Source organism: Etheostoma cragini, chromosome 17 (genome assembly GCF_013103735.1).
Source record: "Etheostoma cragini isolate CJK2018 chromosome 17, CSU_Ecrag_1.0, whole genome shotgun sequence".
Lineage (NCBI taxonomy): Eukaryota > Metazoa > Chordata > Actinopteri > Perciformes > Percidae > Etheostoma > Etheostoma cragini.
Window position 1 is genome coordinate 4,711,929 of NC_048423.1, and position 19,150 is coordinate 4,731,078.

Below are 19,150 nucleotides of genomic sequence, written 5' to 3' on the forward strand. Positions count from 1 at the left end.
AAACCGTCTCCGATGGAGAACACTGACTCTATAACATCCTCAGCCTGGAAGACATGACTGACTGTCCCCAGCTTTCACAGTAGCCTAATTGCATTTCCTGGGTGCTGCAGCTAGGGGGAGGTCTAGGTTTACTGCTGGGCTACATTCTGCTGCTGTGTTGTCTTGGTTTATCTCTAGACTGCTGCAGGCGGGGTGGACAGAGGAGGAAGTGGGTAGATGCTAGATCGGATCCGCCAGTCGCAGTTACAATTTAGGCATGGGGAGTGGGGATTGGTTAGGGTTAAGGTAAGAAAAGCAGGGTAAGCCAATCAGAGGCCGAAAATGCGGGCCATGAGGCACGTACTGTGACGTTGACACTTCTAGCGGATCTGATCTAGCAGCTACCGATGGCGGTGGAACACAGGCTGCCCAAAGTCCATCTCTACTGCAGTAACAGAGAGATGAGATGTAACTGAAATGCTGCTGGATCATCAGAAAAACATTTGACGGTGCTATTTTTGGAGGTATTTTGAAAATTGTACGTCTTGCTTTTATGATTAGTTAAAAAGTTTGCTTGTGTCTTGAGTTGTGTAGACTCTAAATACATTAACAACTTGTATGGAAACCATAGTTTAATTTTGATGTTTACATTCAGGGTTACTAAATGAGCACCATTTACCAGCCAAATGCTCATAAATTATGCAAGTGGCTATTAGATTTGCTTCATTCCACAGCCAAAAAAACAATAATGATCTATTGAGTCGACCCAGTTAAAATTTGAACATGTACTAGCCATTTGTTTGGTGGACGAAAAAGTGAATTTTGAACCCTGTTTATAGCCTATTTAGTAAAAAAACTGTAATTACACTGTTATCTGAGTATGTGATTCATAACAGTCAATGCTAAAGTTTTGTATTTATAATCTACCTATTACTTACAGTTGAGGTTCTTTCTCTTTTTTCTCTTCAGATGCTGCCATAAATACCAAATATTTACAGGTTTTTCACTACACAGGACACAAATACAAATACCATTATGGGCCAGCTGTTCTCATCAGAAGAAGAGCTTTCTCAAGTGAAGGATGCGATTGGTTCTCTCCTCTACGACGCCATGTTGGAGGGCGATGCAGTACCTGTCCTCGGAGTTGTCCACCCTCTTCTCCTAGCCAATCACAATGAGAGCCTTGACTCCCAGACCGCCAGTCTCCAGGAACACCTACAGAAGGTTAATGAGAGTGAAAAAAAAGTATTTTGGGTTGATGTTCGACATATTATAAGAAGGAAAACTAGCCAGTCAATTGATCTGTCCATTCATCATGCAATCTGAGGACAAATACATAATAATTAGTTTTGAAGGCAATGAGATGATTGTACAGCTAATCTTGGGTGGTGATGGCGCAGTGGATATGCCAGATCTGGGAGATCAGGGTTTTAGTCCCACTGCGATACATCAACCAACATGTCCCAGAGCAAGACACTTAACCACCAGTTGCTCCAGAGGCATGCAACCTCTGATACAATATATGTGTAGCAATTATAAGTCACTTTGGATAAAAGCATCTGCTAAATGACATGTAATGTAATCTTGTAATTAGGGAAATTCCAAATCCACAAAAAGAAATGGGACGAAAACAAACTTTGAGCACTTTCTTTTTCTCCGATAACGGCACCAATATGGCAACACAATAAGAGAAATTAAGAATAATTGGGCCATTATGACTGAGTTTGTCTTTGGTAAATTTCTCATGTGGGCCTAGCTATGATGCATTTGATTTCATGTGTGTTATGTATTAGGTGTATGTAGGTATACCTCTGGTAGTGACTTTTGGTGTATGTACTGTACATACTGGCGATATACTTTTTTTGTTCTTTCAATAAAAAGAATGAAAAGAAAGTGTGACAGATCAGTTATAATGATGCTTAAAAAGAGCAAAACATACAAAACACGAAGTGATCTGTGCCCTCTGAAATAGACTGAGCGGGCCGACTGCTCATTGATTTCCTCTTTAAATCATCCGTTCAGCCATGCAGTGCAGCTGAAGATGAAGAGGAGAGGAAATAAAGATGTTGTTGCCTTGAGACAGTTAAGAAAAAGCATTGGGCAAAATAATTGAGCACCACTCAGTATTAGAAATGTGCTCCTGTTGGGGATTGTAAAGAGGTTACAGATCAATACAATAGCCAAAAGGAGCAATATGATGGTGACAAAATGCAGTTTAAAGCTGTTCTTGAAAAGAAGAAAGAGCAATCAACTAACCTCGCATTTTTATTTTATTGAGACAGATAGTACGAGGCAGTACGCTGAAATTCTGTTACCATTTAAGCATGGACATTTGTGTTCATTCCTTCTTACCCAGCTGCAGGGCGACATTGGGAAGAGGGCGCCAACCTACCTGAAGGATCTGATTGGCCGATTGTCATCCTTTTCAGATGAGCCACGCTTGGCCGGCCTTGTGGGATTGGTGGTTACTATGGTGATGGACATGGCCTACACGTCCTCGAAACAGTCATCAGGTGTGAAAGGGAAATCAGTGGGGTCATCATCATGCCAGGTGAGGCCTTTGATTGACACACTAATGAGGGTACGGGGTAAAAAGATTGGTTGATATAATATTAAAGTATAGTCCTGTATATATCTAATGAGACATTTCAGCCAACTTTCTTTTTGACGAGCCAGCTAAATGTTGATTTTTTATTGTAACAATAAAGTGATGAAGGAACACAGAATGTTTAGGATAGTTATGAATCCCCAAATTAGAGTTGCAAACATGAATTGATTATCTGTCAACTATTAAACTAATCGCCAACTATTTTGACAATAGGTTTATTGGTTGGAGTAATTTTTTATAAAAAAAAGTAAAACTTCTGTGACTCCAGCTTCCCAAATAGGAAAGTTTTGTTGTTTCTTCACTCCTCTGTGACAGTAAACTGAATATCTTTGAGTTGTGGGCAAAACAAGACATTTAAGGACGTCATCTTGGGCTTTGGAAAGCACTGATCGATCAGTGATCCCTTTTCCCCATTTTATAGACCAAACAACTAATTGATTAATTGAGAAAAATACTTGACGGATGAATCGACAATAAAATTATCCGTTAGTTGCAGCTTTACTACCCCAAATCCAAACATCAAGATCCATGCCAGAACTGCAATGATGCTCATTTCTACCTCCAGCAGAGAGTTTGGGAGCTCCAGGAGGTGATGGAGGAGTACTTGAAGCGCTGCAGGATCAACCTGAGTGACAAAAGCAGGCTGATCCAGGACTCCATTAGACTTGAGGCCCAGCTCAGCCTCACCCTCACCCAGCTGAAGACCTGTCTGCTGGGAGGAGACTGTGACTCCAGGTGAGACAGTACAGTACAGGTGAGCACAGTGGAGTAGAGGATGGTGTCAGCAGAGCAGCATACAGGGGAGTGGAGGAATTGTTGCCCAGAGTCTAATGTTTCACAGTTTAGACATGATTTGTGTGGGGTCTAAACAGTCTTAAATGTTAGGCCTAGTAAGTATTGTGTCCTATGTCTTAAATACTTTCAAACAGGTCTTAATTTTTTTACATCAATGTAATACTACTTCTAATGCTCACTGAAATGTTCCTTCAGCGCTTATGTTTTTTTTCTTCAATTCTGTGGTATTGTAGTTCTTTCTGTCGCTAGTCAAATAAGTGAAATATAATTCACTGTATTACAACTACAAACGAGACCAACATGCAACTTATTTTGCAGCCAATATATACACCAGTCCTATTATACCATGAGAAAATCTGAGAATTGTTTCAGACAATGTTTCCGCACTCTGACATCTGACTTTTTATATATTGTGATATAGGCCTTAAATTTAATTCATAATGGTCTTGATTAGGTCAAAGCTAGAGAAACCCTAATAGAGGAAAGAATAGAGTAGAACACAAAACTGTTACATGGGGGAGAGTAGAGTAGTATAATGTAGTAGAAGACTGATCACTGGTTTGTGGTCATTTTGTTTTCACACTATCTGTTCCTCCAGGTCTCTGAGGCACTGGGCCAGTGGAGCAGCATTTCACAGCCAGATGTTGGTTCACTTGGCTGGTTTTGAGGGCCAGGCTGAGCCCCTGGCTGCAAGGGCCGCTCTGGAGCAATACAAGGAAGACCTCTCACAGATCATACCTGCTTACAGGTAATACAGCAGTTGTGGCAATCTACAAATCAACCATTTATAGTGTCAAATCACAACATAAGATATCTGAGGACGCTTTACAGATAAAGTATGCCTAGACCACACTCTATAATATTCAAATACCACACTATTCTAGTGGTGAGGAAAAACCTTCTTTTAACAAGCAGAAACCTCCGTCAAAATCAGGCTCTTGGGCGGCCATCAAACATGAAAATGTATTACAATTTCTTCATCAATGGGTTGTTGCCCACCAGACAGGCCCTCGCCCATTAAGCTTGCAACATCTCATCACTGTAATGTTGCAATGAAGAATCCAGGTTTCTGTCTAAATGAATGCATTTATACATTGACTGTTCTTTCCCAGTTCTATCACGTCATGTCCCTTTCTCTTCATTATAGGCGATACAAGTCTAATTCAGTGTGTGTTGTGAAATGTCGAGGGGGTCTAGCATCATGTGGCCCCTCTAGCGAGGTGCCAGAGGAGGGATCAATGACGGGACTCACTGTGACAGACAGCGAGACAGGAAAGAGTTTGACCATCCCTCTATCTGCTTTGAAGACAGAGATAGGTAGACTTTCTAGAAATTACCAAGAAAACGACTTATGTCTTTCTCAATCAAGTTTCCTTTAACTGAACTAAGTTAAATTTAACAGGGAGAAGAAAGAGCCTCTCTGGGCTGGATACCACTTCTGCAACTATGTCCTCCTCCATTAACCTGGACTTTATCACGTCAGATCAGTACGCCCAGGCATACCTGCACCATTTGTTCTCTGATAAAGGACCTGTGGCAGAGCTGGAGAACTACTTTATCAAGGCTAGTGGCAATCTGAGAACATTGAAAATTGAACAAGACTGTACAAATAAAACGGGTGGGAAATGATATAGGACAAAGTTTTGGCGTGCAACTTAATTATTGGGCATAAGGCATTGATGGAGAACAAATAGTGGACAGGGGCAAAGGAGACAATTGGGGCAAGACGGACAGAAGAGCGAGACGAGACGGAGGAAAGTGAGCAGAGAGATGAAAGTTTGCAATGGATTATTGTGGATGAGCGCCTCAATCATCATGCAACAAGTACATGAAAGCCACAACCAGACAGCAGCATACATACACATAAATAAATCACAGAAAAATCTTAACAAAAACCCTACATTTGTCATTCTTTGCCCCTTGAAACTCAATGTGGATACATATAATAAATCATTCAGACAAGAATTTGAGAATTATTATTTATTGTCAACCACCTGCACAAGCCTATTTCCCATATGTATGTGAAAGGAAATACATGGTGAAAAAAGGGGACATTTTGAGTGACGTTCACAGGAGAGATGGCAATTTTTGTCAAGTGTTTCTCACTCAGAAAGGTTAAAAATATGCTTTCTCTCTCAGTAATATGGTGTGCGATGCAGCAGGTGGGCGAGCAGCACAGGAAGGAGCTCTTATGTGGCGTAGCTGGCAGAACAGTGCGAATGTCAAGCTGGGAACGAAGTGTGTGTGTGTGTGTTTGAGTGTATATTTTTGTATGTGGGTGTGTTGCTGTGAGTGTGAGAGAGTGTGTGTGATTGCATGTGGGATTGAGATGTGAGGAATCCAGGCGTGTATTGTGTTTCTGTGCAAATTAAATATGGGAATGTGTGTGTGTGTGTGTGTGTCTGTGTCTGTGTGTCTGTGTGTGTGTCTGTGTGTGTGTGTGTGACTCTCAGGTCTCGCTAGCTGTTGAGTAACACTTCACGGCTCCAATTACTGGTCTCTGCTCTGCTAATGCTCTCTGATTGGTTTTATTACTCTCCCGCTCTTTTATTCTCTTCCTCCCTCTGTCTTTTTTACTTTTCTCCCACTGTCTGTCAGATTAGTGCGATTTTATTATTCGATGCAATGGTAATCTGACTGGCTTTGTACACGTACACACACACACACTAATGAATATCACATCAATTTTATTTTTATTTCTCTCTAGTTTCCATCTCTGATCTCTACTTTATTCTTACAGCATATATAACATATATTGTCTTTCTTCTAGTAATTCAGCTAAGTGCAGATTGATGTATTGGCAGGGTATGCTACTTTCAAGACGTCAGACAACCTTTACACCAAAATCATATCATAACCAGCAACATTTAACAAATCCCAGAATACTATCCATTCATTATCTATACTTGTTCATCCCAGCTCACACTGGAGGAGGGATCCCTCCTGTTTCTCCCTTTCTACACCTTAACTATGTTTTCAGCATTATTCAAAGGCTGGCAAACCTGATTCTACAGGCCAAGTGGAGATGAAGCCTTATATGTTGTCAATGTTTTCTTTACTGACGTAAATTAAAGTATTTTATATTTTTTAATAATAAATCAGATTTATAAAACTTGTTAGTGAGAGCTAACAATGTTATGTTCTGTTAGCTCTCACTAACGTATGTTACTGTTAATCTCATTTTGCAGAAATTATGCTCTGTGTTGGACTACAAAATATGGCAAATTAATGTTATGACAGATTGTTTATTGGGATTTACATAAGCCTGTTATTTACATTCTAGATTTCTGAAATATTGTGTATGATAAAAGCTATGTAAAGGCAAGATTCAATTCTTGTTGGCCAGATTTGGCCACACAGCACTAATTGTCTGTCACTGGTCCAAGTATTGTGACTTTGGGTTGTATCAATAAAATTAACTTAATCTGACACAACTATGAGCAAAGTAGAATCTCCATTAAACCTGCATTTCTTTGGGCTGTGGGGGGGAAATCAAAGCACCCACAGGAAACCCATTCATAGTAAGAACACGTCATCTTCACACAAGAATGGCCCCACCACAGCCCGACTGGAGGATTCAAATCCAGGTCTTTTAGCTGCTTTCTGCTGCAGCGACACTGCTAACCATTGACAAACTAAAAATATAAAAGAACAACCCAAAGATAATACTACCACATAAAACCACCAAAACATCCATACATTCAAACACACAACATTCTCACACTAACAAAATTCCACTTACACACACCAAAAAAATGAAATAAAAATCACAAGACTTAATTTATGGAGAACCCCACGATCTCACCTAATAATTAGAGTAGTTTTATATCTTGTGTGATGCCCACTTTATTTTAAGGATTTAAATTGTTCTGTATGATGCTCTAGGCTCTTCTTCTCACTCTTCCCCATTGTCCCTTGCCTCTCTATCTTCCTAACTCTGGTGTGGAAAAAGGTCAAAAAGTGAATCCCACACCTAATATTAAACCGGAGGCCGGTCAGAGTGTCCACATTAAAGTAGGGTAACTGTATCCTATGGCCTGTGTTTAGGAAGGAGTACACACAGGTAGTCAAGGGCCTCTACGTCTGGATCTGTGTGTGTGTGTGTGTGTGTGTGTGTGTGTGTGTGTGTGTGTGTGTGTGTTTGTGTGTAATTGAGAGCATGTTTACATAAAGCTTTTTCTGTCTCCACTCTCCGGGCCATAAGTAAGTGTGTATGTGGTTGTCTGTGCTTATATGCCACAGTCTGTTGTAGTGAAAGCATCTCTGCAGCAACAGAAAATCACCAGAGTAACTCGACATCATCACATCGCCCACAGCCTCTCAGCAGAGAACAGACGCTGACACAGAGTAACCTAATGTAGAGAGAGTGTGTGTGCACACTGAATGTGTGTTTGTGTCAGTAGATGTGTTTGTGTGTAAACTCAGTTGTTTTTTGATACTGTGTGTGTGTTCCTGTGTGTGTGGGTGCCTACAAGTCAAAGAGAGCAGGACACGGTCATCAATTTTTGGCAGGAGGGAGGGTGAAAGGCAAGCGACTGAGACAAGAAACAGAGAGAAGGAGAGAGATTGAAAGAGCTGTGAACGAAGAAAGGGAGGGAGAGAGCAAAGAAGCAATCAACACACAAATAAAGGGATGGAAAGTCACTGAAAGGTTGAAGAGAGGAAGGAGCAACAAAAGAGAGAGGGGAGGGAATGATAGACTGGGGAAGGAGAGAATAAAGGAGAGAAGAAGAATCATATGTAGACACAGGAAGAACAGAATGGAAGGTGCTAGAAAGAAAGGTTTGATCAGAATGGTGGATGCTGGAAACTTAAAAGATTTTTATTTTGACAGTTAAGAGTTTTCCACTCTGTCTGCTTCATCAGGTCTGTGTGCCTGGTTTGATCAGATTTGATTAAAGGGGAACTATGCAGTTTTTTTGTTGCTTAATAAACCTTAACTGAACAGCTTCAGAGTCATTGAAATGGTTATTTGACTTTTTTTAGTTGAATGACGGTCAACTCGCTACCCCCTGGCGCCTGTGAGGGAAAGAACCACCATTGCATCTTTCGGCCAGCGGGCCACTGGCCCTAGCGTCAGGAAGTATCGTGATATCAGGTCTCGTGATGTAACAAATGACTTTACAACACTGCACACATACGGCACGTCATGAACCAACAAGGTAGCAATGAAGTTTTTCAAAGTTTTCACCCTATTGTCATGGCTAAGCCGGCAAAAAAGTAGCAGAAATTTAGGAAAGCATTGTCGGAGGAACGGAGAAAGAGGAAACTGAGACTGACCGAGGGAGGAGTCAGACACAAGTAAACATAGGAGCTGCCAAATATCTATTCCAAAGGTGTAGGGGGAGCTCTATAGAGAAACCTGTGAGCAAAAAGCAAAGAAATGGCCCAAACTGCAGAGCACCTCTTTAACAACCCACCAGTTGTCATCAGATTCTGATTCAAATGTTGCTAAATGCTGATTCGCGCACTGGAAGTATATGACATTACCTTTTCCCAACTGAGCCCTGCCAGTTTCAGAACAGTGACGAGAGCATAGTGCATAGACAATAGATATTTATTAGTGTATCTTCACCATACATGGAGTTTTTTTTAATGTTTTTAACCCATTAACTCAAATTGCATACACTTTACATTATCGCAGAGCAATATAGGTTCTCACATTGATTTTCTACTTTCAAAGGCAGCCTTTGGATTTTAATTGGGATTTCACTAAGGGAAAATCAACTTTCACTGACAACTTGCCTGAGGTACAGTATATGACCAATCACAGTGAACTATTTTTTTTCAAATCACTTTTTTTTTTGGTGCATTATTGTCAGCTGTGAGCAAGGACCGTTAGGTCTGTTTATTGATGAAAAAGTTGGCTGCAAAAATCACATTATCTTCTTTATAACATCTATATGGTTGTTTTGTGGTAGTCTTCTTGCTCTATTTCAACAACGTAGCTTATGAATGCAATTCCTTTTGGCAGCAGATCCTAATGTGTTAATTGAACTATCAAGGACACAAAAGAGGTCCCTATTCTCATCCAACATAGCAAAGTCTTCCTTACCTCGCTTTCAAATGATGTTAGATTTGTCTATCATTTAGCGAGTATTTAGTAAATGACAAGAATAATTAGTGTATGTCAGCATGACTCATTCACACAAAATAAAACAAATGTCAAAACAATTTTTTAATTTTGTGTATGCAGTGTACCGTATGCATTTGTAAACTTGGCCACTGTCCAGGGCTTGTTTGAAGTTACCCGTGGCATGCCCGCCACACAGGCACACACACACACACACGCACACACACACGCACACACACACACCGGATCTGGGGGACAGTTCATGCTCTGGTATTTGCCTGACATTTAATTTCAATCCATTCTCTGTGTTTGAAACATGGTTAAGAATACACACCAACTCACGCATGCACGCACGCACGCAGGCATGCATGCACACAACGTGTGTAAATGTAAATGTGTGTTGGTTCTGCCTGGACCTTTAGTGTTAGGAGGAAGACATGACTAAAACCTAAACCCCTGGCCTGCAAAGACATCAAGACATCCCCCTTCTCGCTTTTTCAACAGGCTCAACATTACCACCACATACTGTAAATGCCGCTTTATTTGCTGGATGTCGGACAGCAGGGTTATTCAACAAGGTAATAATCAATTCTGAAAAATGCCAACAATAATAAATACATGTTTTGATGTGCTGTGCATCATTGTCATAACAACAAATGATGTCCTCTTGTGTACAGACAGAACCCGATGGGAACTAGAATAGAGCCCTGTGGAACACCACACATTTTTAGGCCTAATTTTCCTTTCTAGTCACTGGTCTTGTATAAGTGTGTGTGTGGGCCCACAATTTTCTTTAGAGTCTATAGGATTGCATGTGTTGTATTATTGTTTTTGTATTGTTTTGCCACAGCTAAACAAGAAGTTAATTAAGAAGTAAAATATAGTAGCTCAAAAAGGTTAAAGGGATCTAGATACGGTTTACATTTTTTGGTAAAAGATCATAGATTGCTATCTTCTTGGTTGATTGGTGACTTGGCTGTTATTTATTTTTGTGTAAACCTTTCTTTTTCTTGATATTATCTTTTTCATCTTGGGTTAAATAATGTTTTCATTTTCAGATCTCCCCTAGCTGTTTGACAGTATATTTCTATTAACAATTCAGTGGACAACTCTAGCAGTTATTGTTATCCCAGTGCTGTCCAAGCTGTCGTCCTCCAGCTGTGAGACAGTGAATAATGTCTGATTCAGGGAGATGTTAGATTGACATACTGAAACATAACTAATCAGTGGGGATTTCCCAGTTACACTCTCCACACTTATCTCTGGAGGAAGCGTCTTCTGTCTGTTTAGGGCACCAGTGGGAGAGCGTTTTAACCTAATGCAATATTACGCAGCCTACAGACAATCACACAAACAAACAGACGGACATAAAGATAAAATAAAAACCTACTACCCTTTGTCAATAGACCCTCAATTTGTAGAACAAAAAAAAAATCCCCAAAAAAACTTTATCTGGGAAGAAACCACAGGAAGAGCACCTGAGAAACAATTCTTCTCCCTGGACGGACAGACGTGCAATACATTTTGTGTAAATAACCAACATACAGTAATATAATTGACAATTAAGATGTTAAGTACTGATGGATTGTTAGCATATATGAAGAATGTGAATCTGGAAGAACGTTGAGCAACTTCCAGGTGCCGCCAAACAGACCTGAGCCACCATGGAAACGTGGAAAAAGTTTCTTAAGAAAAAACACTTTAAAAAGGTGCGGTATTTAATATATGTAATGTATTAAATCCAAAAATGACCACAATATGTCATCAGATATTAAGGTAACTTTAAGCTTAGATGAAATATGTTTGCTGACAAATACTAAAACCGGTATTTTCTCCTTTGAGATTTACATTCTGTGACAGAATGTCTGTTTATGTTTTGGCCTGTGTGTTGGTTTCAGTTGTCCATTCTGACAGCCAGGCCAGGTGGTCTGTAAAAACGCAGCTACAGCTACAGCTGTAGTACAGCCATGGAGGCTGCATACAAACAATGGGATAATTGGAGATAGATTCTACCCGACCTATAAAAACCCTTGGAATGTTTCTAACAGTTGCATGTCCAGAGACATAACGAACCCCAGGTAAATATTGGAGATGTATTTGAATGATGGAGACAGTTTTGAGCCTCAAAATCTGATGAGTTAGTTAATTTCCTCCTTAACAGCTATGCAGTAGCTTCAGGCTAATTTATCACAGCTACAAGGGACGGCATTTTATAGAGTTTCATTACTCAAGTTAGTTACAAAATAATTAAGACACAGCCAGTGAAGTAATCTCTGCTCATCACACCATAACTGGGTATAGTGTACCATTTTATTTCCTGGCATAGAATTTGCCTTTTGTGGGGGAGGCATATCAAAGTGTGGGGTCTTGGTGTCTTCCCCCAGGGTCATTTTGAGTGTCAACAACTAATATCCTGCATTCTGATAGACTTTTATGCAAAAATGTATGGTGGTAATACCTTTATGTATCCTATAAGAAGGAAAACAAAGAAGTTACATTCAAAACATATCAAAACTATACTGGAAAATGAAGCAGCAAGAGGGGGCAGCAAGGGGGCAGCAAGGGGGCTTTCACATCAGGGACCTGAGCCTGGATCCCAAAAGTTGACCCCAAAGCAACAAGGACAAAATAACAACTACTTTTACTACTTATATTTGTCTTAAATGTGTGGTGAAGGGAGGATACTGGAGATGGCGGCGCGTGCGTTGAATTTTGACTTAAGATAGGGTGGTTGTCAGTCAGGTACAAAGCTTTGCGTCAGCACAAGTTTTTATAGCATAGCCAGCATCTAACATTAGCTACTCCGCTGTGCTGTGCAGTAAAATAAGACTAGCGTCTAGCAACATTGATGCTGTGTTCTCAACCTGGCAACATCTGTGAACTTCCAGTCTGGGGAGGAGGGGAAAGGGGACAGTGTCCAGTATTTGGACTGCAGTAACTGTTTTAAGCGGTAGCTGTCAGTGTTACATATTGGAACTTATAGTGTACACAGGCTTTGGTTGAGCACTGACAGCTAAAAGAAAGAGGAGTGAACATTGGAGAGAAAATCAAGGCTGGTCCTGTTGTCTCTCTATAAGTGGCTGTGCGTAGTCTGACTGCCAACAGAGACTTACTGACAGTTAAGACACACAAACACACACACACACTCACACGCACACGCACACACACACACACACACTCACACACACACACACACACGCAGACACACACATGCAGACATAAATTCAAACTAATTACCCTGCATGCTAACTGGCGAGCAGAGGCTGTCCAAACAAAAACCTGTCTGGAAATCAAATGTTACAGCATAATAAGATTTTAGACGGAAACAGCAGCAGGCAGGTAAACAGAGTCAAGGCAAACATGTGCACACATTACCAACAGCATAAATCACACTGCAACAAATAGTCTCTTTTGTTGAGTCACTCATACAGACACACACTGCAAGCAGTAAAAAAGTCTATTGTGCAATTTAAACTCACAATCACTAGACAAACTTGTTTATGATAAAATATAATAAAAACAGGAAAAGGATTAAACTGTGATGGAAGAATCAATCACTCTGCACCCAGAGAATGAGCATGATCCATCACAGTGGCAGCATGGGAGAAAGAGAAAAATCAAACACAACTCATCCATCAGTCAGATGGATGGTAAAGGCTTTCCACTGACCAGCTGGGTAATGTTCTATCCATAACCACTTACTTTTTCTTTAAAAGCTTTGCAGGTTGTAATTTTCACAGCCAAACTTGACTTTGACCTTCCAATTTACCAGGAAGATTGACTGGAAGTGTGCACTTATTTAAAGCAAATGCTTGGAAAGGTCAGCCCTTCGTTTTTCCCCCCGTCACAGTTCAGTTGGTCACTGTGGATTAAGTGTTTACAGGTAATCTGTGTCTGCCAATTTTGACATTTACATCAAGGGATTGAATATGGTAACACAATTAGATTTTAAATCTAGGCTGCTGGAGAACTAATCCCCCTTCTAAACACACTAACCTTGGTCAACAATACCAAGCAAGCAAATATAGCACACAAGGAATAGATTGGAATGGTGGAGGAAGCTGCTGCAGCAAACAGAATTGTCACGTTAATTACAGTGTTGTAGGCCTACACCTGTGAGAGCATGATGCCAATCAGCATATGCAAGTGCGACTTCAGTGCTCCGACTGAACTGTAGCTACGCTCTTTTCATTCTGTAAGCCTCTCTGAACAGAGACAGGTAGCTCCAAGCACAAATGCTAAGTGCAGAACAGACTGGGAAAAATTGTAAACATATGTCGGAAAATAATTGGCACTGACCTCAACAGCAGTAGGTCTGCGTATGAGGCCAGAGCCACACAGAGGGCAATGGCCATTTTGGCTGACACCACTCACCTACTACACTCTGAGTTTTGCCTTCTACCATCAGGAATGAAGGTGTACCTTCCAAAAATGTGCAGGTCGAACAGATACCTGACCTCATTTGTACCATCAGCTGTTTCTCAATAATCTATAGATCATCTGCCATCCCTACCCATTGTACAGCACACATTTATCATCTTCTTAAGTATAGTGTATATATGTATTTATGTTTTTATCTATTTACTATTTTGTGTTTTTAAATGCTTTTTTGTGCTTATGTTTATGTATTGGGTACATGTTGTGAACCAAATTGTCCCTTGGGGACATTAAAGAAATTTCAAATTCAACTCTGTTAAGGTGACTACACACTGCTTGCCAGGAGCAAGCCAACTGAAGAAAGTCAAAGTAAAAGAGTGACAAGTGAAGTATATCAAACATGTTGCAAGCCAAAGCCACATTTTTTGTGATGAGTTTTTGGACCAAAGGGATAAAATGTGAGTGAAAGGAGGACTGGATTGAGGCCTGCAGCTTTACCTTTAATTTTTCTGACAAAGTTAGTCTGGTGAGTAGCGCAGACGGAGACAATGCACACCCATTATTTTTTCATACGACACATGAAAAAACAACAGAAGTTTTCAGTGATGCAGGCGTCGCTTTCATCTCCAACACAATGACAGAACAAGTCAGTCAGATGAGTCAGTTAATAAAATGTCAGCCATTCAAACAAATGTCAGCATTGACAGTCTGAACATACTGTATACAAGAAAATGGATGTTTGTTTGTACGGGTGGTTGAGTGTCACATAGAGGGAGAGAGCAAGACACGCACAAAAGAGGTTGGTCGGCAATTTACTTCAACTTGATTAAAGTGTAAACCCTAATGCAAATTTGCATAACAATGAAGCTTTCATATTACGTAAAACCTTTCAATAATGACACACACACACACACACACACACACACACACACACACACACACACACACACACACACACACAGACTAGGCAGTGGACTTGCAGGATCTCTGAAACAGGGTATCCCAAACTTTATTTTATTGGTTTTATCAGAAGTACCATGGAGAGCAGTCACAGTTAGTGGCAACACACATACATCAACTTTCCTCTGATCAGTTGGTGTTCAACAAAAATTAATAGAAATAAACTAACACAAACATTAACACAGGCACACACAGGACAGCGGCAAACGATAAAAAATAAACATTAATCAAGACATAGAAAGAAAAATATTATCTTCATTATTACCAACATTATAACTGTTGCGATTATTGTTCCATTTTAAAATACACACAAATAAAAACGTATAAACTGAAATTTCCCAACTACACCCCATGAGAGCGAAGAGCAGAGCGGAGGTGGAAAAAGATGTAAAGATTTAGCAAGCCAAAAAATAAATAAAATAAAAGACGGACGTTTCTGAATCAGAGACTCAAGTGTGAGTAAGAGTACAAATGATCCTTGAAACGACTCAAACAGATGGGGGCCTAGGCATATATATTGCACTGATATGTAGACATAGATAGAAAACAGGTGAATACCAGCAGGTTTAGAGATTCTGATACTCATCTGAAATAGAAACCACCCCTCCAATCCAAAAATAAAAGACCACAGGAGATGAATGAAAAAAAGACAGATAAACCAGCCACAGAAGAAGAAAGCGGATGAGTGAGAAGAGCAAGCCACATAAACTTTAAGCAAACTACTACTTTTCAAAAAAGGCAATATATGTCATTCTTGAGTGTAGTGAGTGTTTTTGTTTCCTTTAAATAAATATGTAGAATTAATTCCCAACAGTTAGCGTGATGGCCATATAGTCCACCTCACTTGTAACACTGTACAGTATATACACACTATTATTATTATTATTATTATTTCTTTAATGACAAAATAACCTTTAGATTTACTACATACATTATAACTTGCCCTCTGTCAGAGAATTCAGCCACGGTATTAGAAGTAGCAAGCAGTGTCTTTTTTTGTTGTACAAATAACCCATGCAAGGTCCGTATAGATTATTTATTTAAGATACATAACTTCTTTAAGATCTCATCTCTCATTCAATAACAGCAGATATTGCCCTTTTAACAAAAAAAACCCTTAATATTAATTTCATCAATAATGTGCAAGTTATATCTTCCTTTAAATTAAAAACATATTGTTTTTTAAGCTCTACATACATTAAAAAATGTAACTGAACAGAAGAAAAGATGAACAGAAAACCAGAATCTGTACAACATTCAAACCTTTTTTTGTCAACACCAGGGGAATGGGATACAATTCTCTATAACTATATACAGACATGTTACCATTCATGCACAGTGTCAACAAGTAGCACATTGACATTCCAAAGTATGGAAAACATGGCATAGGGAGACGGAGGATAAAACGGGAATTGGGAAGAAGGGAAGAAAAGACTAAATGAAAGGTTTGCTGCCAGTTTTGGTTACTTTGGCAGCACAGAGACAGAGAAAGAGAGGGGAGAGACACAGAGGGACAGATAGACACAATAACAATACACATGCTGGGCAGGAGAAGTCCATTTCAATCTCACTGACCCAGAAATCAATGTATGGCTGTAACTTCATGTTTTTTTTTCTTCTTTTCTTTAATGTTAATCTTCTTCCTCCTCGTCTTCCTTCTCCTCATTCCTCTCTTTAATATTGTCACTTTACATTGTACTTGTTAAATGATACTTCAAGGGTAGAGAATAGCTCTGGTAATGTTTTTTGTTGTTTTCCAACAGTACAATAAGCACTGTAGCAACGTCTCAGCATGACATTGATCAGCTTGTACCAGCAGGGGTGTTTGTCCTTCCTCCTTTCGTTCGGCTGTCTGTTGCATTCATTTATTCCTCAGTCTGTCAGACAGTCGGTTAAGAAGTGAACGAGGAAACGGAAATGCAACATCAATCTTTACATCAGAAGCAACATTGTTAATGGTTCACAACTGATTCACAACCGTTTTTTTCTTATTTTTCTTTTACATCAGGTACAACGTTATTATTGTGTACATCCGTCCAAAAATGTGGTTTTTGTTTATATCAGAAGCAACTTTATTAGTGCTCCACGAAACAACATAGTAGCCGTTTCCCTTAAGCGACAAGAACCAGTGCAAAGCTTTTCCTTCATTTTAAACCCACTTCTTCAAACCCCGGCACAGAAGAATAAACAAAAGTTAACTGCAGTCCACAGTTTTTTTTTTACAATTGCTTGCACTTTGTGTTATATTTACAGCGGTGGCCCGGCTGACCTTTGACCCTTCAAACCCCAAAATTCAAACCAAGGCAGGAAGCTAACTTTGAACGATAAAAGTGCTACCGTGATTCTTTGCCTGACAAAGTTGCTTTCGAAAATAAAGGATCTGGTCGCTTACAATCATGGCAGGTCAAACTTGTTAGTCACTTGTAACATTTTGTTAACCGTGTTTAGCTTCTCACCTTTGTCTAAACCTTGTGGGGCTTGGAACAGCTGTCAATAACCTGCCATTAGCTTCATGCTAACAGACTAGCCTTCAAGTCAAGGTAGATACACTGAGAGAGGCGGTGCAACAAAGCCGGTGTAGCAAACAAACTAACTTTCCATCAATGACAAATCTTAGCTCCTGAAAAAATTGCGCAGCGAACTAATTAGATGCAAACAACTACATTACTGCAAGCTTTTTATTCCTGCGCAAGTTCACTCTGACAAATTAGGCAGCGGGAACATTTGAAGTAAATCCAACCTAATTTAGCAATATCAGAGATTATATAAACCCTGGTAAAGTTACTCTCAAAGTGTTGCAAACAGCTTCCACGATGTTATTTCTTTTCTTTTCTTTTTTGCACAAGCTAGCATAATGTTTTACAGTGTATAAACCTTAAGCTCCATGCCAGTGAAGAGACAAATGAATTCAAATTTAAATAGAAAGATTCTGGTAAGGTTAAAACAACATCAAGTCTCCTTTCAAAGTGTTAATGAAACATGAATAATATTTGGTGTTTTAAGAAAGTTCCCTTGGTTAGAAAACCCTTTACAGTCCAGACTGCAAATTGTAAGTTTCTGATAGAAAGATTTCCCTTTGGCAAAACAGGGGTAAACAGCCACTCCAAGGCCTTCACAAGAGAACGCCTACTCTAATGGAGAGCCGTACGTTGTGCAGAGTTTGGCAAATACAAGTAATAAGTAGCCTAAGTAAATCTCATTTATACTTCATTTTGACTGTCAAGAGTTAATACAAATCTTTTGTTGTTTACTTTATTTCCAAATTGTGCAACATTGGTGCTGCAAATATCAAAAGCTTGCATGCTACAGAACGTTTATTAGAGTTTGGCCGGATTTCAATATGCAAGTCATGCTTCTGGACCTCTGTGTAGCATGACCTACTGGAATTTTCCTTCTGGAGTAGATCTATACAGCCCAGTCTAATGGCAGTTTGTGAAATGGTCACGTTATCCAATCTATTGATTCGTGTACAGGTCACGTTAATGTTGTTATTTTTGTGTGTTGATTACAAATTTTGGAGTATTTCATTTCAGTGGGAAGCCTATTTCGTGGTCACGGAACCATTACACAGAACCATTAAGGTACTATTGAAAAGCAGGGCATTCACCCCGGAGACCTGCATGTTGCAGTTCCTTTCCACGTAATTCTTTTCCTATCCACAGCCGTCCCGTTGCTGTGGCCAGCGTGTGGCATTTATTTTCCCCGTTGTTGCATAACACATGCCAGGTTACAAAACCTAGAACATTTATTTATGTATAACTTTTCCTCAAGATACTGTGAATTTGCCAAACTCATCCAATCCAAGGCTCTGCTCAGCTCTACTCTTTCACAGGGATTGCAGGCTGTCTGTGACAAGATTTTTTGCCAAGTTTTAAATGGATTACACCACTACTTACTTTACAGATGACATTTAGAATACTACTTATTATATTACACATCAAGTAAAAAACACATCAGCAGGAAAATTATGGCCAATTCAGATGCATATAGTGCCATTCAATAAACTATGGACTTTTAGAATGCCAACTTATACAGCAAGTTTTTTTAACTTTGAGATCTCTGTGGTTTTAGAGTAAAATGGTTAACAGTCTGAAGTTTAAACCTCTCTGACAGTCGAGACAGGCATCATGATATATATTCAACACATATTTCAGGACAGGATTTCGAGCCCCTTATATGTGTTTCGTTTGCCAAGAAGTTTTTTCAGCATATTTATCTTGCCTGTCTATTAATGAAAGAAGATTCCGAGTCAGTTAATGTCTGGGTCCGTTTGTCCTTCTGTTGCTTTTGCAGTGAATTGATACATGTTTAGTAGCTAGCCCAGCACTTGACAAGAGTTTCCAAAGAAGCTCGGCTGT

At 39.7% G+C, this 19,150-nt stretch overlaps 1 protein-coding gene across 3 annotated transcripts; it reads left to right on the plus strand.

The window, feature by feature from the left end:
• Nucleotides 1-247: 247 nt before the first annotated feature.
• Nucleotides 248-5,151, plus strand: LOC117960743. Of its 3 annotated transcripts, none has more exons than XM_034898876.1 (7): nucleotides 248-503; nucleotides 994-1,203; nucleotides 2,336-2,530; nucleotides 3,153-3,322; nucleotides 3,981-4,130; nucleotides 4,530-4,699; nucleotides 4,785-5,151. In XM_034898876.1, exons 2-7 carry the CDS (start codon nucleotides 1,015-1,017, stop codon nucleotides 5,009-5,011), a joined length of 1,101 nt encoding a protein of 366 aa, XP_034754767.1. In that variant the 5' UTR covers nucleotides 248-503; nucleotides 994-1,014; the 3' UTR covers nucleotides 5,012-5,151. The 3 variants fall into 3 exon arrangements, with proteins under 3 accessions (XP_034754767.1, XP_034754768.1, XP_034754764.1); XM_034898877.1 differs by having other exon boundaries at nucleotides 351-503; nucleotides 949-1,203; nucleotides 3,156-3,322; XM_034898873.1 differs by having other exon boundaries at nucleotides 352-503; nucleotides 949-1,203.
• Nucleotides 5,152-19,150: the final 13,999 nt, after the last annotated feature.

What these genes read in the sequence shown, in the direction of transcription:
- LOC117960743 (XM_034898876.1), top strand. Translation starts at nt 1,015, where the DNA reads ATGGGCCAGCTGTTCTCATCAGAAGAAGAGCTTTCTCAAGTGAAGGAT. An exon ending in TCCAGGAACACCTACAGAAG is followed by an intron (nt 1,204 to 2,335) that starts GTTAATGAGAGT and finishes CTTCTTACCCAG; the next exon opens with CTGCAGGGCGACATTGGGAA. An exon ending in TGCTTTGAAGACAGAGATAG is followed by an intron (nt 4,700 to 4,784) that starts GTAGACTTTCTA and finishes TAAATTTAACAG; the next exon opens with GGAGAAGAAAGAGCCTCTCT.